The sequence below is a fragment of the Microcaecilia unicolor genome, chromosome 13, assembly GCF_901765095.1.
Source record: "Microcaecilia unicolor chromosome 13, aMicUni1.1, whole genome shotgun sequence".
Classification (NCBI taxonomy): domain Eukaryota; kingdom Metazoa; phylum Chordata; class Amphibia; order Gymnophiona; family Siphonopidae; genus Microcaecilia; species Microcaecilia unicolor.
The window spans coordinates 3,624,956-3,649,759 of NC_044043.1; the positions used below are offsets into that span (position 1 = coordinate 3,624,956).

The following is a 24,804-nucleotide window of genomic DNA, read 5'->3' on the forward strand; positions in this document are numbered from 1 at the left end:
TGCCAAATGCCACTTGGTGCACGGCTGAAATTTTTCGGCCGCGTGTATCGAACACATGCCAAAAATGAAATTACCATAAGAGCCACGTGGTAGCCAGGTGCTAATTCCATTTTGGCCAGCGTTGGGTGCACGTAGAGCCTTACGAAGCTTAGTAAAAGGGCCCCACAGTAATTATAATATTACAACAAAAGGAACTGCCATCAAAATTTCATCTCTGCTTTTCTTTCTGCCCCCCCCCCCCCCAAAAAAAAAAAAATTCTATGCCCTCAGGCTGATGCTAGGGCTGGCAGAAAGAGGAGCTGGGGAAGGGGCAAATGGCTGATTCTGATAAACGGTTTTTGGTCACTAAATGGAACCCACATAAAATGCCACAAATGTTTCTGTGTGCATGTCACATATACACCGATAAAGCCATATGCTTCTGACCCTGGGACAGCACCTAATTACTTGAAAGGTAAACCTCTAATAAATGCAAATGACAATCCCTAGATTCAGAAATGCTAATTATAATATTCATCTTCTGTTTACATATAGAATGTACAACAAAGCAAGAAGCTATTCTCGTATTCTTGCAGGATGGCTCTGGAAGCATCTGGCCGCAAGATTTCAATAAATCGAAAGCCTTCGCTGTCAATATAACACAACATTTTCAGATCGGACGAAATAACGTGCAAGTTGGATGTGTACAGTTCTCAGATGTTGTAGAAGTTGAATTTACCCCTGTCACATATGATGATGCTAATTCCATCACCTCTGCCATTATGAATATGGTTCAGCTGAAACAAGGAACCAAGACAGGTAAAGCACTAAATGCCACGATTCCGATCTTGCAGCAGGCAGCTGCTTCCCGGCCAGGCGTCCCCATCTTCCTTCTTGTGACAACAGATGGAGCATCCCAAGACGATGTGAGGGAACCTGCTGAGAATTTGAGGAATACGACGAATGCCATAGTTTACTGCATTGGAGTGGGCACTGAGGCTAACCAAACAGAGCTGAATCTGATTGCTGGGAATAAGTCGCGGGTCTTTACCGTAGGCAGCTTTGATGGCCTGAAAGATATACAAAATACTGTTATGAAGCAAATGTGTTCTGAGGTGCCCGTACAAAATAATTCACCTCCAGCAGTTTCAAAAGATTCAACTCCAGCAGTTTCAAAAGATTCAACTCCAGCAGTTTCAAATAAAGGTAAGAGGCTTGTGTTTTATCTAAACCCAGTAACGGCGTTTTGTCTTTTTTGTTGTTGTTACATTTGTACCCCGCACTATCCCACTCATGGCAGGCTCAGTGCGGCTTACATGGGGCAATGGAGGGTTAAGTGACTTGCCCAGAGTCACAAGGAGCTGCCTGTGCCTGAAGTGGGAATCAAACTCAGTTCCTCAGTTCCCCAGGACCAAAGTCCACCACCCTAACCACTAGGCCACTCCTCCACTGTTGCTACTATTTGAGATTCTACATGGAATGTTACAACATTCCATGTAGAAGTCGGCCCTTGCGGATCACCAATGTGGCCGCGCAGGCTTCTGCTTCTGTGAGTCTGACGTCCTGCACGTACGTCAGACTCACAGAAACAGAAGCCTGCGCAGCCTTCTACTACATGGAATGTTGCTAGTGGAATAGCAACATTCCATGTAGAATCTCCAATATTCCATGTAGAATCTCCAATAGTATCTATTTTATTTTTGTTATATTTGTACCCCGCGCTTTCCCACTCATGGCAGGCTCAATGTGGCTTACATGGGGCAATGGAGGGTTAAGTGACTTGCCCAGAGTCACAAGGAGCTGCCTGTGCCGGGAATCGAACTCAGTTCCTCAGGACCAAAGTCCATCACCCTAACCACTAGGCCACTCCTCTTGATAAACCATATAAGTAGTACCACAAGAAACCTGTATGTGGAAAGGATCATAAGTACCCAAAATAAGAACGCGTGAGATAAATGATCAGTAAGTCTATCAAGCACCTAATGAAAGTGGTCAAATACATCATCACAAAGAGGAGCAGGTCCAGAAACCCAAGAAAAGAAGAAGGTAGTCACGTTTTCAACATACTCGTTACAAAAGGCAATATAGCAAAGACTGAACAAACAATATTCACAACGAATATGCAGGCGATATATTTGCATACAGACCTGGCATATGTTGGCATCTCTAGGCCAGATGCACAAAGCTTACCTTGCTATTAACGTTTGCTTTAGACAGCACAAAGGGGTTTTCCACGGCTCTAACGTGTGCTGTTTACAGTCACCGAGAACCCCATGCAAATGTATTACAATGAGCTTGTTTACCCCTGCTCAGTGCATCCCACAATGCACTGGGCAGGGCCTGGGCGCTGCCATTTTGTTCCAGGAGGGCCCGAGGCAGGAGGGAGGAGCCATTGCTCTTGCCCTCCTCCTTGTTCTAAAGGTACAGGGAGGGGAGGGAGTGTGGGTTGGGTGCGGGAGGGAGGGGTGTGTGTTCCTGCGCAGGGGAAGGGGTTTGGTCCACCAGGGAAATTTTTTTTAAAAGGTTGCAGGGTCACGGGGGAGGGGGGGTCGTGGTCCTCTGGACCACCAGGGTAAATTTTAAAAAACAGTGTGGGTTAACAGGTCCAGTGCATCAGAGCTATCAAATCCATCTGACAGCTCGAACTCACAAATAGCGAGGATGCACAAAGGGGGATCCGTGCAGTTCATTTGCATGCGATCCCTTTCGTGCATCACTGGCTGTTAGCGATTCACTAAATTTCACGGTTGCCTTTGTGCATCGGGGCCTCAGTTTCTCATGGATATTCATTGTGAATGTAGCTGAAAACATACCCTAAACTTCTCAGTTTCTCACGGATATTCATTGTGAATGTAGCTGAAAACATACCCTAAACTTGTCCTCCGTGCAAGTTTAGGAAACTTGGGGATAAATACGATGGAAGAGTGAATGGAGTGAGAAGGGGTTGATTGTTGCTCCACATCACCCTCCTTACAGTCAGCCATGCAGTCTGAACTAAGAGGATGCTGCAACTGTGACCCTCAGGCAGAAGAACGATGAGGTCAATAGTCAGCCACAAGTTTCAAGTTATGCAGATTTTTGTTTTTGATTTAGTGAGATGCTGGATGAACGTATTGATTCATTTCTTGTGCTGTCTTCTTTGCTTGGGTGCATAGTTTCCATACACATTTCTTGTCGTCCATAAATCATGTCCTTAATGTTTTTAGTCTCATGCATTATTCCAATGGTCTCTAATGTTTCTCAAACCTCACAGTAACACTATCTGCTTTTGTCTCACCTAGAATGTAAACCACACTGAACCCTGGAAAGGGGATATTACCGATATTCAAGAATTGATTTGAATTTGAATTGAAATTGCAAACAGAAAATACATGAGACCAATTATAGGGTCATAAGGATAGATGTAGGAAGATTTTCCCCATTTCCTTCAGCATTTGGTTCTTCCCCATGTAAGCCTGTCCCCTACTCACAAAAGCATTCATAACCTTTCTACTCACTAGCTGATTTCTCCTTTCTAATCTCCTCTACCATCTGAAATATTTGCAGCCTTTCCACTTGGCTGTCCAATGACTGCCTGGCTCACTCTGCTTCTTCCATTTTAGGAATGCAAACTTATTAGCATGCTTTAAAAATGTTTTTGTTTTGTTACATTTGTACCCCGCGCTTTCCCGCTCATGGCAGGCTCAATGCGGCTTACATGGGGCAACGGAGGGTTAAGTGACTTGCCCAGAGTCACAAGGAGCTGCCTGTGCCTGAAGTGGGAATCGAACTCAGTTCCTCAGTTCCCCAGGACCAAAGTCCACCACCCTAACCACTAGGCCACTCCTGATTTGTTCCTTGTAACCTATGAACTAAAATGTGTGCAACCAGTTTGCGCACAGAAAACATTTCTAATGCATGCTTCAAACGTTTTGTGAGTGTGTGAAACAAACAAAAAAAAATCGAGAAAAAATTGGAAAAAAAGGCCAAATTTTCCAAAAATGAATCGTCTTTTGCCTCTGCTCATCACTCCCCTCTTCCTCCTCCTTCTCCTCCTTTCTGCTGGTAGAGAGCAGGCCAGGGTATGCTGCAAAGTCTCCCCTTCCTGTTCCCATGGCAACAGGCCACACCTCCCAAAATGAGGAAGAGGAGCAAAGTTCTTCATCAAGAAGCCTCAGGAGTTAGAACTGACAGAACAGGAATTTTCTGGAAGATCTGGGAGACTTGAGTTGTTAAAAATAGTACACACAAGTCCATTCAGTGACAAATGACTTTTGATCACACTGGGGGTGATATGTGCATTTATTATTTATAGTAACATAGTAGATGACGGCAGATAAAGACCTGTACGGTCCATCCAGTCTGCCCAACAAGATAAACTCATATGTGCTACTTTATATGTATACCTGACCTTGATTTATCCTTCAAATTTTTCAGTCCCAGATCTACCTGTCAATACTTTTCTCCCACCGCATTGTATAACTTATATAAGTTGTCAAAATCTAATTATTTCCTTATTCAGTTTTCAGAACTCTTCTGATTTTGCCTCAGTGGTGCTTCATTGTCCAATAATTATTTTTTTGGCAATTCATACGGCACCAACTTCCTCATTGGCTTCTAAACAATCATTTTAGTATATTTAAAGCACTTATCTTAAATATATTCGGATTGGGGGCTCAAAGCTGTCCAACATGCATGTTTCGCCTGCTAGGCTGTGTCAAGGGCTTCCCCTGGAAAAAATCTATAAATAACATCTCAAAACATTAAGTATGAGTTGAGCTTTCACTTCTCACACAAAATGACAATTTCCACATATAATCCCTAGCTCATAATTACCCTTATGCCGTTCTAGCGCCAGCTCAACTAGATTATTTTCGGGATTACCCCTGTCAAGATGGCGACGACGTCTAAATTAAACCCTTTAAATGATTCCTCACATGACGTATCAAAACCCTCGGTTCCCATTGGGCAGGACTGAAAAACCTTTATATTAAGGAGGCCCATTCTAATTCGGCATTTAAGCCAGTCGGACTAACCGTATTTAAATAATAAATGTACCACAGCTACAAAAATAAATATTCAGCCAAGCGGCCAAATTGGGCCACTGAAATAGCAGTCCTATCTTTGGCTGCAATAAACTTAACCAGCTAGCACCGAATATTACCTCTGAATTTCAGATTCATGTTCACTCCAGGTTAGAAATGAAAATGCATTTTTTTTAAACACCCCAGGGACCTTAAGGCATTACTACTACTACTACTATTTAGCATTTCTATAGCGCTACAAGGCATACGCAGCGCTGCACAAACATAGGAGAAAGACAGTCCCTGCTCAAAGAGCTTACAATCTAATAGACAAAAAATAAATAAAGTAAGCAAATCAAATCAATTAATGTGAACGGGAAGGAAGAGAGGAGGGTAGGTGGAGGCAAGTGGTTACGAGTCAAAAGCAATGTTAAAGAGGTGGGTTTTCAGTCTAGATTTAAAGGTGGTCAAGGATGGGGCAAGACGTAGGGTCTCAGGAAGTTTATTCCAGGCGTAGGGTGCAGCGAGAGAGAAGGCGCGAAGTCTGGAGTTGGCAGTAGTGGAGAAGGGAACAGATAAGAAGGATTTATCCATGGAGCAGAGTGCACGGGAAGGGGTGTAGGGAAGGACGAGTGTGGAGAGATACTGGGGAGCAGCAGAGTGAGTGCATTTATAGGTTAGTAGAAGAAGTTTGAACAGGATGCGAAAACGGATAGGGAGCCAGTGAAGGCTCTTGAGGAGAGGGGTAGTATGAGTAAAGCGACCCTGGCGGAAGATGAGACGGGCAGCAGAGTTTTGAACCAACTGGAGAGGGGAGAGGTGACTAAGTGGGAGGCCAGCAAGAAGCAGATTGCAGTAGTCTAAACGAGAGGTGACAAGGGTGTGGATAAGGGTTTTGGTAGAGTGCTCGGAAAGAAAGGGGCGGATTTTACGGATGTTGTAAAGAAAGAAACGACAGGTCTTGGCGGTCTGCTGGATATGAGCAGAGAAGGAGAGAGAAGAGTCAAAGATGACCCCAAGGTTTCGAGCTGAGGAGACAAGGAGAATGAGAGAGCCATCAACAGAAATAGAAAACGGGGGGAGCGGGGAGGTGGGTTTGGGGGGGAAGATGAGAAGCTCGGTTTTGGTCATATTTAATTTCAGGTGGCGTTGAGACATCCAGGCAGCAATGTCAGACAAGCACGCTGAAACTTTGGTTTGGATGCAAGGTGAGATATCAGGGGTAGAAAGGTAGATTTGGGAGTCATCAGCATAGAGATGGTAGGAAAAGCCATGGGATGAGATTAATGAACCAAGGGAAGAAGTGTAGATAGAAAAGAGGAGGGGACCAAGAACAGAACCCTGAGGTACACCGACAGGCAGAGGGATAGAAGTAGAAGAGGATCCACCAGAGTGAACACTAAAGGTGCATAGGGAGAGGTAGGAAGAGAACCAGGAAAGGACAGAGCCCTGGAATCCAAGTGAGGACAGGGTATCGAGAAGTATGCTGTGATCGACAGTGTCAAAAGCAGTGGAAAGATCAAGAAGAATGAGGATGGAATATTGACCTCTGGATTTAGCCAGTAATAGGTCATTGGAGACTTTAGTAAGCGCAGTTTCGGTTGAGTGGAGAGGGCGAAAACCAGATTGTAATGGGTCAAGAATAGCATGTGAGGAGAGAAAATCAAGGCAGCGGCGGTGAACAGCACGCTCAAGTAATTTGGAGAGAAAAGGAAGGAGGGAGATGGGTCGGTAATTAGAGGGACAAGTAGGGTCAAGTGAAGGCTTCTTAAGGAGAGGTGTGACCACAGCATGTTTAAAGGCAGCAGGGACAGTCGCAGTGGAAAGTGAGAGGTTGAGAATGTGACAGATAAAAGGAATAAGAGTAGGAGAGATGGCATTAAGAAGGTGGGTGGGAATGGGATCAGAGGAACAGGTGGTACATTTTGAGGAAGAAAGGAGAAGTGTAGTTTCCTCAATAGTAACTTCAGGAAAGGAGGAAAGGGAATGAGGGGAAGGAGAGAGAGGGGAACGGACTAGTGGAGGGAGAGGTAGAGAAAGCAAGGTTTATCTTTTGAACCTTGTTGTGAAAGAATTCAGCAAGGGTCTGAGGAGATAATGAAGGGGGAGTTGGGGGAGGGGGCACCTTGAGGAGAGAGTTCAATGTGGTGAAGAGAAGTCGAGGATTAGAGCCAAGAGAGTTGGTCAGTTGGATATAATAATCCTGTTTGGCACGTAAAAGAGCAGATTGGAAGGAGGTCAGCATGAACTTAAAGTGTAAGAAATCAGCAAGGGCTCGAGATTTCCGCCAGAGGCGTTCGGCGGAGCGGGTACAGGAACGTAGGTAGCGGATATTAGAAGTCAGCCAAGGTTGGGGTTTTGTACGCCTTACAGGGCGGGTCATCAAAGGTGCAAGAGTGTCTAAGGCAGAGGATAGAGTATTGTTGTAAGAAGAAACAGCCTCGTTGACAGACGTGGATGGTGCCACAGTAGAGAGGAGGTTTGAAACATGGGAGGATAGAGATGAAGGGTCAATATCGTGAAGATTCCTAGATAAATTAGATAGGATAGGACGGGACTGGGAGGAAGGAGATTTAAGTGTGAAAGTTATAAGATGGTGATCAGAGAGGGGAAGATCAGAGGCAAGGAAACTAGAGGGTGAACAGTTGGAGGAGAAGATGAGATCAAGACAGTGACCATTTTGATGAGTGGGGGAGGTGGAGCATAGTTGGAGATTAAAGGAGGACGTTAAAGCGAGTAACTTGGAAATATAAGAGTTGGAAGAATCATTAGCAGGAATATTAAAGTCACCAAGGATGAGAGAGGGGGAGGAAGGATCATGGAAGAAGGCAAGCCAGGCGTCAAAGTCACTGAGAAAGGATGAAAGGGACTTATCAGGGGGACGATAAATGACCGCTATTCGAAGAGGCAGAGGAGAGAAAAGGCGGATAGAGTGGACTTCAAAGGAGGCATTAATAATCAAGGGGGTTGACATTCAGTGGGAATTAATTGGTAGGAGAGGGTCCTACCTGGATAAGTCCCACTGACCAGGCCCTACCCACATTTTCAGTTGACTGTCACAGTACTATCAGGGTAGTACCAGGGATCCTGGGGGTAGACTTGGCATGGATCCTGAAAATTATCTGGGTGCCACCAATATTCTGTGCTGAGCACGGTGGACCACATAAAATACATTCTGAGATTTTCCAGGTATAGCACTAAATATCAACCATATCCAGGTAACTTCCGGGTGCAGTACAGACACCGGAAAAGGGCTGACCTCAATGTTCCCTCTAAGCTGAGCAGGAGTCCTCTAAGGAAGTGATAGGGAGAGTAGATGGCATGGATGGGCCATATGTTCTTTATCTGCCTACATTCTTCTATGTTTCTACATAAACGCATTGCTGCCAGTGGGGTGTGGTGCTTCGATATTGTATTCTCAATCCCTAGAGGCAGGCAGGTTCCCCGGAGTCCTTCACAGCTTGACTGCCCCTCGCAATTGAACGTGCAATACTGAAATGGCACCACCTACTGGCAAGAATGTAAGTGGAGGATTCGTGCTTAGCTTAGAGGGAACATTTGCTGGCACTGAATAATCAGACTAATTCAGCCAGCAGCTTACCGCGCGCTATCCCAGAACTACCACTGGCCCAACGCAGCCGCCAGCAGTAGTTCCAGCTCGAGCGTGTGCCATTTCCGGCACGCCAGAAATTTTTCTTTTTTGTAGCACAGCACTAACCTGGCAGTAATCAGGCATCGCCATGTGCCTCCCGGTTATTGCTGGGTTACCAGGGCTTATCGCCACCTCAGTGGGTGGCGGTAACTGCTCCCTACTGCATGGAAGAGTTATCTTACCACATGGTAATTAATTTAGGGGCTTTTTACCCACTGTAGTAAAAAAAGGGCCCTGATGCACGGGAAAAATGGCAACCGCCATTACCGCAGAGTCCTTTTCCCACAGCTTAGTAAAAGGACCCCTTAGCTAGTTAAAGTCAAGTTTTCACTGGATAAATCAGCTTCAAACTGGTAGATGTATCCGGAAAATCAGCCACATAACTAGCACAGTACCAAGTTATCTTATAAGTACATAAGCACTGCCACGCTGGGAAAAGACCAAAGGTCCATCAAGCCCAGCCCTCTGTCTCCGACAGCGGCCAATCCAGGCCCCAAGAACCTGGCAAAACCCCAAAATGTAATGATCAATCTTATCCACTCAGCAGGCTTCTGAACATCCAGCACTAGGGCTGTATCCAATTTTCATATTCAATTTGATTCAGCCCCAAATATCTTATTTATATTCGGCCAAATTGTGATTTAAATTGACCTACGACTAATCCGGGGCTCTACTGTTAAATCCTACTGAAATAAACTCTCGATCTCTGATTTCATGTTGCTTCTTTTGTTATTTGTTATGATAAAGCTCAATGCCCATTATTCATAATCATACGAATAATATTTTTCATTATTTGTATTTGGCTGAATAGTAAAATATGCTGTACCCAGCTATGATCATAGGTTACACCAGCTATGCACGTACGTTTCCTGTGAAAATTACCCCTGGAATATACATGTTTATACTCACTCTTTTTATAGAATCAACTAAACAAATATATTTGGTGGTGTGGAGATAAGAACAAATTCTAAATACAAAACTTCCACCCAATACAAAATTACAAAATTATAATGGTCTATGGGGAAAAGCCTCAAAGAGCTCCCAGATCCAATATCAATCTGTCGGAGCTAAAATAGACCAACTGGTCTTCTCTTCATCATAGGCAAAAACCCCAGAACAATTTCTTCTGGGACCGCAGTAAATTTTCTAAATTTTTTTGTTATTTGAAGATAAGAATTTTTAAAGATAAAGCGTGTTGTATTGCAATCCACTTAGCTTTTTATTGCTTGATATTCAGTATTGCTACTGCTTCATGCTGCGCTGTTCCCTGTTGGGTTACCCTGAGCCGACGTTGGCCAGCGTTTCGCTGCTTCTTCAAGGTCTCGGGTAATTACTAGGGGATACAAACACAAGAATTAATACAGTGCAGCATTAACTGTTCAACAAAAAATTCTTACTATAAAGCCATCAGCACAGTACTTGGAACACGTTACACAGCGTTTCAGATACAACATGTCTGACCTCGGGAGGCGTTGCTCCACTGATATAAGTAAAATATCTGACCTTGAAGTAAAGCAATGTATAGCACTTTGTTTCTAAGAATATTGCTGACAAGTGGTGAGCGATCATTTTCTCGGTTAAAAATCATTAAAAAAACTAGTAAAAAATGCTCGTTTCAAAAGGGAAGGAAACTGGCGCTAGCAAGGCCATCCCCCACCCTCCCTCCCTCGCTGTTCCAGACTCTGCCGTCCCTCCGTTTTCACCACCCCTGTGACGTCAGACGCACGCAGAGCAACTCGGACACAAAATCATTGAAGAAGCAACGCCTCGAAGGCCAGCACAGGACTTCTGCAGACGGGGGTTGGGGTCCCCAGTCAGCACAGGTATTGGACGGCGGCAGTGGACGGTTTTCGCCAAGAAGGGGGGTCGACTGGGTCGCGGAAAGGGGTGGTGAAAACGGAGGGACGGCAGAGTCTGGAACAGCGAGGGAGGGAGGGTGGGGGATGGCCCTCAGGAAAACTTGAGCGCCCCGTTCGATTATGCCCCTCTATGCGTCTTAGTGAAAGGGCCCCTATTGATTATAAACCACTTTGCTGCATTTATGATGTGATTGCCGGCACATCAAGTCTGTCTAAATAAATAAAACATGTACCTTCGCAGATAAAATCGCCATTCATGCATTCAACCAGCAGCAAAAGCATTAATGCACATATTTGCATCTGCACCGGAGCAGAAATAAATATGCATGAGTTCGACAGCTGATGACACATGTATGTTTTGACATTTTGTAACTCCTCCCCAAGTAACGCCACTTTAAATAACTATAAAAGTATGCATAGGATTGCTCCCTGTATCTACTTTCATATGTTTATATTGAGGAGAATTTTATAAAATGCTCTTAGATTCATTTTAGACAGAATGTGGAAATCAGAATCAATACGTGTCGGATCGGGACATATCAAATTCCAGTAGTGTTTTGGAAAAATGAAGGAGTAACCTAGGGGTCCTTTTACTAAGCTGCGTAAGGCTCTATGCGCGCCCAACGCGTGCCAAAATGGAGTTACTGCCTGGCTACCGTGTGGCTCTTGTGGTAATTTCATTGTTGGCGCGCGTCCGATACGCGCAGCTGAAAAATAATTTTTATTTTCGGACACGTGTAGTGGAAGCGCGTCAAGTTGCATTTGGCACGTGTACGTCATTACCACCCGGTTACCGCGTGAGACTTTACCGCCAAGTCAATGGCTGGCGGTAAGGTCACAGACCCAAAATGGGCTCGTGGCAATTTTGATTTTGCCGCACGTCCATTTTCGTCAAAACTTTTTTTAAAAGGCCTTTCTTACAGGCGTGCTGAAAAATGGATCAGCGTGCACCCAAAACCCGCGCCTACACTACAAGCCATTTTCAGCGGGCCTTTGTAAAAGGGCCCCTCCTGGTGTTTAACGCAGCAGGCTTTGTTCCTGGTGTATATATAATATATAAACCACTTTGAATGGAACCACAGAAAGGCGGTATATCAAGCCCCATACCCGTTCCCAAAAGGATCTGCCAACATGGAGTCTTTCCTAAAACACATGCATGCGTGCGGCTTACAATGAACTGATGAAATAATACAATGACAGTAGAGAGGGTAGAAGGAACAGAGGAAGAAGGGACATAACCAAGAAGAGATTAAGAGGAAAAACTCTCTTCATCCCTCCAGTAAAGAGCTGGCTCAAATAAGCATTTTTTTAAAACATATACATGCGACGCAGAAGCTATAAATCCTCACGTTGAAATATTGACATATATAAATGTATTGCTTTTCTGAACTGAGGAATACATGTGTAGATTTTGGTTCTGCCACATCACACCCAAACCAAGCCCCATGCAAATACTACTACTACTCCTACTCGTACTCGTAACCACTCGCCTCCACCTACCCTCCTCTCCTCCTTCCTGTACACATTAATTGATTTGCTTACTTTATTTTTTGTCTATTAGATTGTAAGCTTTTTGAGCAGGGACTGTCTTTCTTCTATGTTTGTGCAGTGCTGCATATGCCTTGTAGCGCTTTAGAAATGCTAAATAGTAGTAGTAGTACTACTACTATTTAGCATTTCTATAGCGCTACAAGGTGTACGCAGCGCTGCACAAACATAGAAGGAGCTTACAATCTAAAGGACGAAATGTCAAGTTGGGGCAGTCTAGATTTCCTGAGTAGAGGTGTAGTGGTAGGTGCCAAAGGCGACATTGAAGAAGTGGGCTTTGAGCAAGGATTTGAAGATGGGCAGGGAGGGGGCCTGGAGTATGGGCTCAGGGAGTTTATTCCAAGCATGGGGTGAGGCGAGGCAGAAAGGGCGGAGCCTGGAGTTGGCGGTGGTGGAGAAGGGTACTGAGAGGAGGGATTTGTCTTGAGAGCGGAGGTTACGGGTAAAAACGTAAGGGGAGATGAGGGTAGAGAGGTAAGGAGGGGCTGCAGATCGAGTGCATTTGTAGGTTAGTAGGACAAGCTTGAACTGTATGCGGTACCTGATCGGAAGCCAGTGAAGTGACTTGAGGAGAGGGGTGATATGAGCATATCGGTCCAGGCGGAAGATAAGACGTGCAGCCGAGTTCTGAATGGACAAGGGGGGATTGATGGCTAAGTGGGAGGCCAGTGAGGACACATAGTGGTGATTTACATGTATCAGGACCAGGTGCGGACTGACCATTTGGGCAACCAGGCAGTGCCTGAGGACCCAGTGCAGTTGGGGGGGGCCCAGTACCTCATCCCCACATGTCCGACATCTCTCTCCCCAGGTCCGACACTCCGCGTCTCTAACCCCCTCCCCCCGTTTACCTCAAAAGTCTTTTTATGACATACAGGGCTCCGGCTGTTTGTCACTGACCGGAACCTTCTCTGTGTCACAACCTGCCCTTTTCTGACATAAGTTCCTGCTTCCGCAAGGGGGAGAGGTTCCTGTCAGCAGCAGTCAGTCAGGGCCCTATACAGAGAAAGGGACTTTTGAGGTAAACACAAGGGGAGAGAGCCAGATCCAGGGATAGAAAGGAGAAAGGGGGAAATATTGGCCCTGGGGAAGGGAGGCGGGGCAGAGATGGTGCATCAAGGGGAGGGATAAAGAATGAGAGGGAGAGATATTGCATCTGGGGGGGGGGGGGGAGCGGGAATAAGATGTTGGATCTGGGGAGGGGGAGAGATGTGGGACCCAGGGGTGAATGGGGCGGGAAATGGGACCCGGGAGGCGGGGGCAGGCCCAGAACCCATTTATTGCCTGGGGCCCAGATCCCTGTCAGTCCTCCCATGATAAATACCGATTTTCTAAAATCAGGTTTTTCACTTATGTTGCACAAACATGTGTAAATGGAAGAATTTAAGTGTGTAAACCTTGAATAGGGTTTCTAAAATAATTCTATGTAAAGCTGGTTTCAACATGTAAAGTCTATCAGATTACCTCCTTACTTACACATTTGTCCCCCTGTTTACACAGCCACGTTAATGCCGACACAGCCCGTTTACTCTGAACGGGCTGTGTCGGCATTACCACACTGCTTTATAAACAGGGGGTTGGAGAGTAGGCTTATACCAGGTGGCATAGGTTGGGATGTTAAGTGGGCAACTTGTTTTGGGTCTATTTTGTAAAGACGTGTAAGTACCCACGTGTCTTTTTAAAACAACCCCCGAACAGCTACAGAAATCACAGGTAAAAGGAAGCTGCAGACATTTTTGCATGCTCCAGCGCAGATATGAATGTTTGCACACAAAGGGCCAGATTCTGTAAATGGCGTCTAAAATCTGACGTGTATGATTAAAGCACCTAGCGCTATTCTATTTAATGCGCCTAAAGTTAGGTGTGGTGTATAAAAGAGTGCATAGGACCGGGGAAGCATCTATCTGGGCTAAAAACCTACCCGTTTGATACTGCAGTGGAGGAGTGGCCTAGCGGTTAGGGTGGTGGACTCTGGTCCTGGGGAACTGAAGGACTGAGTTCGATTCCCACTTCAGACACAGGCAGCTCCTTGTGATTCTGGGCAAGTCACTTAACCCTCTATTGCCCCATGTAAGCCGCATTGAGCATGCCATGAGTGGGAAAGCACAGGGTACAAATGTAACAAAAATAAAATAGAGATACTATTGCAGATTCTACATGGAATGTTGCTACTATTGGAGATTCTACATGGAATGTTGCTATTCCACTAGCAACATTCCATGTAGAAGGCTGCGCGGCCGCATTGGTGATCCGCAAGGGCCGACTTCTACATGGAATGTTACATAAGTACATAAGTAATGCCATACTGGGAAAAGACCAAGGGTCCATCGAGCCCAGCATCCTGTCCACGACAGCGGCCAATCCAGGCCAAGGGCACCTGGCAAGCTTCCCAAACGTACAAACATTCTATACATGTTATTCCTGGAATTTTGGATTTTTCCAAGTCTGTTTAGTAGCGGTTTATGGACTTGTCCTTTAGGAATCCGTCCAACCCCTTTTTAAACTCTGCTAAGCTAACCGCCTTCACCACTTTCTCCGGCAACGAATTCCAGAGTTTAATTACACGTTGGGTGAAGAAAACTTTTCTCCGATTTGTTTTAAATTTACTACACTGTAGTTTCATCGCATGCCCCCTAGTATTTTTGGAAAGTGTGAACAGATGCTTCACATCCACCTGTTCCACTCCACTCATTATTTTATATACCTCTATCATGTCTCCCCTCAGCCGTCTCTTCTCCAAGCTGTATAGCCCTAGCCTCCTTAGTCTTTCTTCATAGGGAAGTCGTCCCATCCCCGCTATCATTTTAGTCGCCCTTCGCTGCACCTTTTCCAGTTCTACTATATCTTTCTTGAGATGCGGCGACCAGAATTGAACACAATACTCAAGGTGCGGTCGCACCATGGAGCGATACAACGGCATTATAACATCCTCACACCTGTTTTCCATACCTTTCCTAATAATACCCAACATTCTATTCGCTTTCTTAGCTGCAGCAGCACACTGAGCAGAAGGTTTCAGTGTGTTATCGACGACGACACCCAGATCCCTTTCTTGGTCCGTAACTCCTAACGTGGAACCTTGCATGACGTAGCTATAATTCGGGTTCTTTTTTCCCACATGCATCACCTTGCACTTGCTCACATTAAACATCATCTGCCATTTAGCCGCCCAGTCTCCCAGTCTCGTAAGGTCCTCTTGTAATTTTTCACAATCCTGTCGCGATTTAATGACTTTGAATAACTTTGTGTCATCAGCAAATTTAATTACCTCGCTAGTTACTCCCATCTCTAAATCATTTATAAATATATTAAAAAGCAGCGGTCCTAGCACGGACCCCTGAGGAACCCCACTAACTACCCTTCTCCATTGTGAATACTGCCCATTTAACCCCACTCTCTGTTTCCTATCCTTCAACCAGTTTTTAATCCACAATAGGACATTTCCTCCTATCCCATGACCCTCCAATTTCCTCTGTAGCCTTTCATGAGGTACCTTGTCAAACGCCTTTTGAAAATCCAGATACACAATATCAACTGACTCCCCTTTGTCCACATGTTTGTTCACTCCTTCAAAGAATTGAAGTAAATTGGTCAGGCAAGATTTCCCCACACAAAAGCCATGCTGACTTGGTCTCAGTAATCCATGTCCTCGGATGTGCTCTGTAATTTTGTTTTTAATAATAGCCTCTACCATTTTCCCCAGCACCGACGTCAGACTCATCGGTCTATAATTTCCCGGATCTCCCCTGGAGCCTTTTTTAAAAATGGGCGTTACATTGGCCACCTTCCAATCTTCCGGTACCACGCTCGATTTTAAGGATAAGTTGCATATCACTAGCAGTGTTGCTAGTGGAGGAGTAGCCTAGTGGTTAGTGCAGTGGACTTTGATCCTGGGGAACTGGGTTCGATTCCCACTTCAGCTCCTTGTGACTCTGGGCAAGTCACTTAACCCTCCATTGCCCCTGGTACAAATAAGTAGCTGAATATACTATGTAAACCGCTTTGAATGTAGTTGCATAAATCTCAGAAAGGCGGTATATCAAGTCCCATTTCCATTCCATCAGGCTCTTCAAAAACAGACTCAGGACTCCAAAGAGAAATTGTAAGTGTTTATTTAAGCTGACTCGACATGGTACCATGTTTCGGCACACACGTGCCTGCCTCAAATGCGTGTACTTGACAATCACATTTCTCCCTGGCAATACGTCTGGTAAAATATAAGCTGGTCTTTAAAAAGACCATTGATGAATGAAAAAATGAATAACAAGTGAAATGGTACTTGTGTTGACTCAGCTTAAATAAACACCTATAATTTCACTTTGGAGTCCTGAGTCTGCTTTCGAAGAGCCTGATCCAGTTCCCACTCCTTGTTTTTTGACCGCAACTAAATACAGTCATAGAAATGGGTGTTGGGCACTAGGCAGTGCCTTGTGCAGTGGTGTGCTGGAGCAGGCTCTCACAGGCTCTCGAGAGCCGTTTGTTAAGTTTTTAAGAATTTTGGGAGCCGGTTCTCCATGGCTACTTTAACAAATGGATCCCAAAATGTGGGCTTGGGCCCCTCCTGAATTCTCTTTTACTTTACTGGCGAGAGAGAGCTGTCACATCCGTCGCTCCCTCCGGCTGCTCCTCTGCAGGTAGCAAGAGCCAGTGTCTATTGCGGCGATGGCCGGCCTTCTTGAGGCCGCGGCTGAGAGCCGGGGTTTGCCACGGCGATGGCCGCCCTGTCCGGGGCCGAGCCCGGGGGCCGCGATCGCAGCTTCCGGACTCTTGGTCGCCAGCTATGGGCTCCGTGCTTGCGCCAGCGGGGAGGATGGCGCCGAGACGCGATGGCCGGCGTCTTCCCCACATTCGGGCGCGGGAGCCCAAAGCTCCGCCTCAGAAGAACTAGATTGGGATTTCGGTGCTGTAGCCCCGCCTGAGAAGCCGGACAGAACCAACCAGAAGGATTTATTCAGTAGACGGGTTCCGATTGGCCGGCCATGTCGGCTGGGGCTGGGCGGTTGATTGCTGACCGTATTTAAGGAGCGGGGTTGAAACAGGACGTTGCTTCAGGTTCTGTTTCCTGAGGCCAGTCTTTGTGTGTTCGAGTTTTCAGTACGTTCCCTTGTTCTCCTGGTTTGACCTTTGGACTGTTTTTGGAAAACTCTGCTAGCCGCCTGCCCTGACCTGTTGCCTGTGTTTGGACGACACTGCGAGCTGCCTGCTCTGTCCTGGTGCCTGTCTCTGGACTTCTCTGGTTTCCTCTTGCCCTTCCCGGTTCCGGTACTGGGTCAGTTCGTCAACCCCGCGGTTCCGGAAGTCCCGTTGGCCGCCTGCAGCTGGAGGCTCAACCTCCGGTGAACGGCGGTCGCCGCGGGTGAAGTCTTGGGGTTGCACGGCTGTCCTCTGAGGTCCTTCGGGGCCTCACGGGACCTAAGGGCTCACCTACCTTCTAGACAAGACAAGAGCCCCCTGTTAACAATTTACCAGCACACCCCTGCTTGTTGGTCTACCTGGACATTGAATGGCACTATTCAATAAGAGCCACTGAATATCCAGTTTGGGCACAGTCAGTGAGATGAAATCCGGTTAAATCTCGCTGAATATTGGGCCCATCATTTTTACTTTTGAAAAAAATGTAATAGAAACCAGTTTTCTCCAAATGCAATACAATAATATGACCACCTTAAAACGACTTTGCAAAGTTTGAGATCTTCATATATTAATATGGATAAACTGTTCTTTTCTTTTTTCTGGATGTTTTTCAGGTAACGATAATTGCGAATGTCCTGTATGCAAAAAAGTCCCGAAGCAAAAGACCTTTTTTGCTTGTTATGACATGTGTGGTGAACAGAATAAGTGCCCCCCTGATCAGAAATGCTGCTTTGATGGTCAATATAACCGTTGCTTCACTGGAAAAGAGAAAGTCTGCCTGGGAGGAGAAGTAAAACCCGCAAATGCAAATGCCAAAGCCTCTGGATAAGGCAAGCAATAGAAAGGAGACAACTGTGAGCGTGGCCATAAAATAATGAAAACATGTGCCAACCTCTCCTATGAGATGTAATCTTAATAAAAGTAGAAACTAGCAAATTGTCTTATTGCTTTTATTATTATTATTATTAACATTTGTATAGCACTACCATTGCTTTGATTTCAGTATTCTCTTTAACAGGGATCAGAATTTCTCTAGGGGACCCTTTTACAAAGTTGTGCTGAAAAATGGCCTGCGGTAGTGAAGACGCGTGTTTTGGGCGCACACAGAATCATTTTTCAGCGCACCTGTAGAAAAATGCCTTTTTAAAAATGTTTGCCGAAAATGGACGTGCGGCAAAGTGAAAATTGCCGCACGTCTATTTTGGGTCTGAGACCTTACCGCCAGCCATTGACCTAGCGGTAAAGTTTCACGCGGTAACCGGGCGGTAATGACCTATGTGCGTCAAATGCCACTTGGCACGCGGCCAATACGCACGCCCAAAAATAAAAATAAAAATTTCAGACATGCACCAAAAATGAAATTACCACAAGAGCCATGCGGTAACTTCATTTTGGCGCACGTTGGGTACGTGTAGACGCTTACACAGCTTAGTAAAAGGGCCCTTAGAATATTATCTACAGCAGGCAATGCAACCCGAACTATGGGGGTGGGAGGGGGTGATTGTGTGCTCAGGGTTTCTTATATTAGGAGGTCTATCAGATAGTGACTGCACTGTGATATTACTCCCACCGATCTCAGACCTCTCTGCTGGTGTGACATTGGTTCCAAACCTGTCTACTTTACTTACATGACGATAGTCACTTTTCCACCACAAAGAATGGGTTGGGGTAATTCTTAGTTTCTGCATTGAGCATCCGAGCTGTAGTTTGGGTTTCTCATTTTAAATTCCAAAGAAAAAAGAAAATTAAGTAAGTGTTTATCAGATGAACGCTGGCAAAAAATACTTTTCCCTAGTAGTCTCACCTCCCCTCCCCTGGTCTGTCTTGTATCCTCTGCTCAGCTTCTACAAGCACAAATGGACGTACTACTACTATTTAGCATTTCTTTAGCGCTACAAGGCGTACGCAGCGCTGCACAAACATAGAAGAAAGACAGTCCCTGCTCAAAGAGCTTACAATCTAATAGACAAAAAATAAAGTAAGCAAATCAAATCAATTAATGTGTACAGGAAGGAGGAGAGGAGGGTAGGTGGAGGCGAGTGGTTACAAGTGGTTACGAGTCAAAAGCAATGTTAAAGAGGTGGGCTTTCAGTCTAGATTTAAAGGTGGCCAAGGATGGGGCAAGACGTAGGGGCTCAGGAAGTTGATTCCAGGCGTATTGGACTCCACAGGAAATGGTACCCAGTAATTGTACCTCTGGCATGAAAACACTGATTTTTCTGTAGCCTCAAGGTACTGCAATTAGTTGGAAAATAAACACCTAAATGTAAAGGGTCTGATATTCATCAGGATTTAATTTGCATAGGAGAGGCTCCTACCCAGATACGTTCCACTCACCAGGCCATGCCCAGACATTCAGCAGCGCTTACCCAGATAGAAACGTTGAATAATCAGGCAGCGCAGGGGCAGACCTGGAAGTGACCCATGCACTGGCAGTATTAAGTGCTGGTGCCCAGATAAAGATCCGATCAACTAGGACTGCACAAGTAGCGTTCCTAACTTTCCTGAATCGTTATCTGGTTCTTGGCACTCAATATTGGCCAGCACCCAAATAACTTACAGCAGCCAGGCAAGTCCAGCTGTTCAGTGTCAATGCCTGGATTGGGCCCTGGCATTGAATATCCAGGTACAACTGAGCTCACCGCAGTCAATGGCTAGTCTAATGTAGAAGCAACTACTTGCTTTGGAAAATCACTCATTCCCACAGCTCCCTTGGCCATTAATTCTCAAGACACTGAATAAGCTGAAGCCATTGCACTGCACCTCTCTGTTGCACAGATGTGAGCCTGCTCAGTGATATTCCAGCTGCTGACATGCTCTGGGTGCTCTCTTCCTTCTCTAGGACCCCAAACTCAAATGAATCGGCAGGCTCCAGCCTCCTCAAAACCCAACACTCGAGGCTCTCCCTCTTCCTCAGGCAGCACCTTAGCAGTTAACTTTTCAAAATTATTGGGGGTGCTAAACCCAATAGAAATTGCCCTTCCGTGGACACAGTAAAGGAGTTTGGTCAATATTGCTGGTATTCAAGCACCCACAGCACCCAAAGAGCTGGTTGCTATAGGCAACATCATGCCTTTCCCGGTGTGACAGAATCTAACTCAACATGTCTATGATTCAGCTAAACAGCTGTATCAGGTGTATAAACATTAGAAAATACTTTAAAAATCATAACAACAAATCCTCAAAAAGAAACAAAAAATATATCCAAAGTACTAACAAACACTATAAAATACTATATATATATACATATAATTTTTTTGTTACATTTGTACCCCGCACTTTCCCACTCATGGCAGGCTCAATGCAGCTTACATGGGGCAATGGAGGGTTAAGTGACTTGCCCAGACTCACAAGGAGCTGCCTGTGCCGGGAATCGAACTCAGTTCCTCAGTTCCCCAGGACCAAAGTCCACCACCCTAACCACTAGGCCACTCCTCCACTGTTGCTACTATTTGAGATTGTACATGGAATGTTGCTATTCCACTAGCAACATTCCATGTAGAAGTCGGCCCTTGCAGATCACCAATGTGGCCGCACAGGCTTCTGCTTCTGTGAGTCTGATGTCCTGCACGTGCGTGCAGGACATCAGACTCACAGAAACAGAAGCCTGCGCAGCCTTCTACATTGAATGTTGCTAGTGGAGTAGCAACATTCCATGTAGAATCTCCAACATTCCATGTAGAATCTCCAATAGTATCTATTTTATTTTTGTTACATTTGTACCCCGCGCTTTCCCACTCATGGCAGGCTCAATGCGGCTTACATGGGGCAATGGAGAGTTAAGTGACTTGCCCAGAGTCACAAGGAGTTGCCTGTGCCTGAAGTGGGAATCAAACTCAGTTCCTCAGGACCAAAGTCCACCACCCTAACCACTAGGCCACTCCGTCAGCTCAACTTTTCACAAATTAACATTGTAAAACCAGCTAAACTATATTGCATGCATATTAATAAGGTCAAAAGAAGACCAAACTGCTCCTAGCATTTTTTAATAGGAAGTGAAAGAAGCAGGTAAGAGCCACATGGACCTCTTTCAGAAAATGGAAAGGAGATCCATATGAGAATAATACGGATTATCATAAAAGGAAAGGAATAGAGAATGAAACCAAAAATATCATAATCCTTCTATATTGCTCTATGTTATGTGCAATTTTGGTCTCCATATCTCAAGAAAGATATTGCGGAATTAGAAAAGGTAGAGAGAAGTCAACAAAAATGTTTAAGGGGATGGAATGACTCTTACAAGACAAAAAGCTAGGGAGGTTGGAACTGAAGAGATAACAGAGTGAAGATATGATAGAGGTTCATAAAATTCTGAATTGAGTAGACCTGGTAAATGTGGATCAATTATTTATGGTTTTCAAAAAGTATAAAAACTTGGGGACACATCATGAAGTTACTACAAAGTACATTTAAAATAAATCAGAAAAAAAATATTTTGTTACTCAACGCATAGTTAAGTGCTGGAATCCATTGCCAGTGAATGTGGTAAGTTAATGTTGCTGGGGTTTTAAAAGGGTTTGGACAAATTCCTGGCAAAAAAAAAAGAAACTGTCTTTAATGTAAACCTAAGAAAAAAAAAACACTGCTGATCCCTGGCATGGAATCTTGCCATTTTTGAGGATCCTGACAGGTATTTGTGGCCTGGATTTGCCACTGTTGGAAACAGGATACTGGTCTGGATGGGCCTTTGGTCTGATTGAACATGGCAATCCTTATGGTCTTACGGAATGCACATTCACATGTCAGGGAGCATGTTTACTCCACTTTACCAGGCTCACAGAGAGGTTCTTGACAGTAAACCAGGGGCGTAGCCACGGGCGGGCCTGGACGGGCCCAGGCCCAGCCACTTTCCCTCCAGGCCTGCCCACCCAACATCCCCCCGCCCGGGGTTTAAAGAAATAAATGGAAAGGAAGCCCTGGAAACGGAGTTAAGAGGACAGATAGCAGCAGAATCAGATACTGGGCCAGCATGATCAGAAAAACAGTCACCAGACAACAAAGGTAGAAAAGATCATTTTAATTTCATTATAGTGTTTGGAATATGTCCACTTTGAGAATCAGGTGCTCAATGTTAAAAGTTTATATTTATTTACTTATTATTGGCATTTTATCCCACATTAAACATGAATTAGATTGGAACCTGGGATCATTTAAATTTTTTTTTCCTGGAGAGAGTAATGCATTGCCCCTCCCCCAGGCTCTCTCCCCGACTATAGCCAGCTCTGCAATTTTGAGGGAAGCACAGAGGTGGACGGGGGGGGGGGGGGGGGGGGGGGGGGGGGGGGGGGGGGGGTGCACAGGTGGGCAAGGGGCGCGCAGAGGTGGACTGGGGAGAGAGCCTGTTGTTAAACATTTGCCAGCACACCACTGTCTAGTGGCCACCCATCCAACCTGTTGGCCCACCCAAAAATTGCCTTCTGGCTACGCCACTGCACTAAACACTTTCCTGAGCCCAAGGTTTGATAACAGGAAATGGCATGGCATGATGTCACAAGGCTGAAGCTAGACTTCACCCAAGGAAGTTTTAATTCTCCCCAATGCAGCTGCCACCATCTTGGTACACCCCAAAACAATGTAATCGATAGGGTGATAAGCTCTGCCTACTGGCTTCAGCCCACATAATGGGCTAGATAGGCTCTTTGCCATTTCCTGTGATCAAATCTCATTGCCACCCCCAGTCACCACTCACTCAGCAGCAGTGGGAGCAGTTTTCTTGCTCCATGCTGGCTGCCATATCAGGCCCCATTCTATCACTGTTCAGAAATCACAGCTGCCATTGAACTCCCTAGGCAAATGCTGTTGGCTATGTCCTGGAGCCTCTTTCCATGAGTTTGTGTCATGAAATAGTGCATGGTGGGAACAAGAAAAAATTCTGGGAGAGAGAGGGAGAAGGAGGGAGAGAGAGAGAGATCATGACTATTCACAGAAACTTAGCCATGGATGGTCCTGAGTGGGCATGGGTCCACCCTGCAGTCCAACATTTCTTTCTCCCTCCAGTCCCTCCATCCCCCTTGGTCCGGCATGGAAGACATCCATTAAGGTAGACTTGGGGAGGGGGTATATAAGAGAGGGGGAAATACCAGAGGATGGGAGGGGATTAGAGGGAGAAAAAAATGTCAGACTACTGTGGAGGGGATGAAGAATGGAGGGAGAGAGACATAGAGAGGTGCTGGAGAGTAGTAGGGGATCAATGCAGGGAGCTGATGCTAGATTCTGGAGTGGAAGGGAAAGAAAGAGAGATATGGGGAACAATGGGAGGGAGGGGAAAGATGTTTGGAGGAGGGATGGAGTGAGAGATGCCAGGCAATAGGAGGCAGGGAGGGAAGAAAGAGGGAGAGATGTTGGACCCAGGGGTGGAAAGAAGCTGGACAGAGGGAAGAAGGGCAGAGAGAGGGAGAGATGTTACACCAAACGGGCAGAAAAGGAGGGAAGAGAGAGAGAGGGAGACTCTGGACTACAGGGAAGGGAAAGAATGATGGAAGGACAGCAGGAAAGAGAGAGGGAGAAATGTCTGACCGTGTGTGCTGGGGGGAGAGAAAGAGAGATGCTGGACCATGGGGTGGTGGGGCAGAAGGGAAGGTAGATGGGGTAGGGTTGGCTTAACCTTTGGACCAGGTAAGGCACTGGCTCAGGGCACCAGCAATACAGGATACCAAAATCCCCAGCCTCTAACATAACTGACAATACCTCACATAGTCTAATGGTAAAGACTTCTCTTCCCCTCTTCTTTCCCTCCCTTCCCCCAGCAGGACCAGCATCTCATTCTCTATCCCTTGGTCCAGCATCTCTCCCTCTCTCTCCACCTCCCTGGACCACTCTCTCTTCCACACTCCCTCCGCCCTACAGGTTCACATCCCTTTCTTTCCTGTCTCCTTCTCCTCCCCTCTCCCATGGTCCTTTAAACTTTACATAGATTAAAGACAGGCTTCTTCTGCTGTGTCCTGGTGAAAGGAAATTGCATCACAGGATATAGAATACTGCAGATGAAAGATTCAGGGGTTGGGAAAAACAGCCTGTTCCCATGTACTGTTGCAAGCAACCTACATAAAATTTAAAAGATCAAGGGGAAGGAATGTCAGACCTGCAAGGGGAGCAGAATGGATGAGAGACAGATAGATACCAAACTGCTGTGAGCAATTGAGGGTGAAAGGGAACAATACCAATGCTGGGGGGGGGGGGGGGGGTGCCCAAGCAAGTTGGCTCAGGACACCACAATCCTTTGAGCTGGCCCTAATGGGGAGACAAGAAGATGCTATGGGATGGAGTAGAAGGGACAAGGGGATGTCAGGCCAAAAGGTGGAGTTGAGGGAGAGGGAGGAGATGCTGGGTTACAAAGGAGGGAGATGCTGGGAATGGCGGAACCATGTGGGAGAGGCCAGTGGGGGAGGGCATGTAGATGAGTGAGTGCACAGGGTAGGAATGTGGTAATAGGGAATAGAAAACAAAATAGAAGAGAATAGGGGCTGAGGAAGGAGTGAAATGAGAAATGGGGGAGCTAGGGGGTGAGAGAAGGAGATGGGAAGTTCATAGATAGATGAAAGGTAAAAATAAGGGTGAGAAAGAGGGTGAAAGCTGAGTGGCAGAAAAGAAAAAAAAAGGCAGAAAACAGCTAAAATGGAAAGAGAGAGGA

The 24,804-nt window shown here is 45.8% G+C and overlaps 1 protein-coding gene across 1 annotated transcript in view; it reads left to right on the top strand.

Annotated features, from left to right (window-relative positions):
- LOC115456788 (collagen alpha-6(VI) chain-like) overlaps positions 1–18,113 on the top strand; it is a 38,214-nt gene extending 20,101 nt beyond the window's left edge. The window contains exons 2-3 of the mRNA XM_030186092.1: positions 535–1,185; positions 17,789–18,113. Of these exons, the coding sequence (XP_030041952.1) occupies positions 535–1,185; positions 17,789–18,003 (866 nt within the window). The 3' untranslated portion in view covers positions 18,004–18,113. The remainder of the gene's footprint in view (positions 1–534; positions 1,186–17,788) is intronic.
- Positions 18,114–24,804: the final 6,691 nt, after the last annotated feature.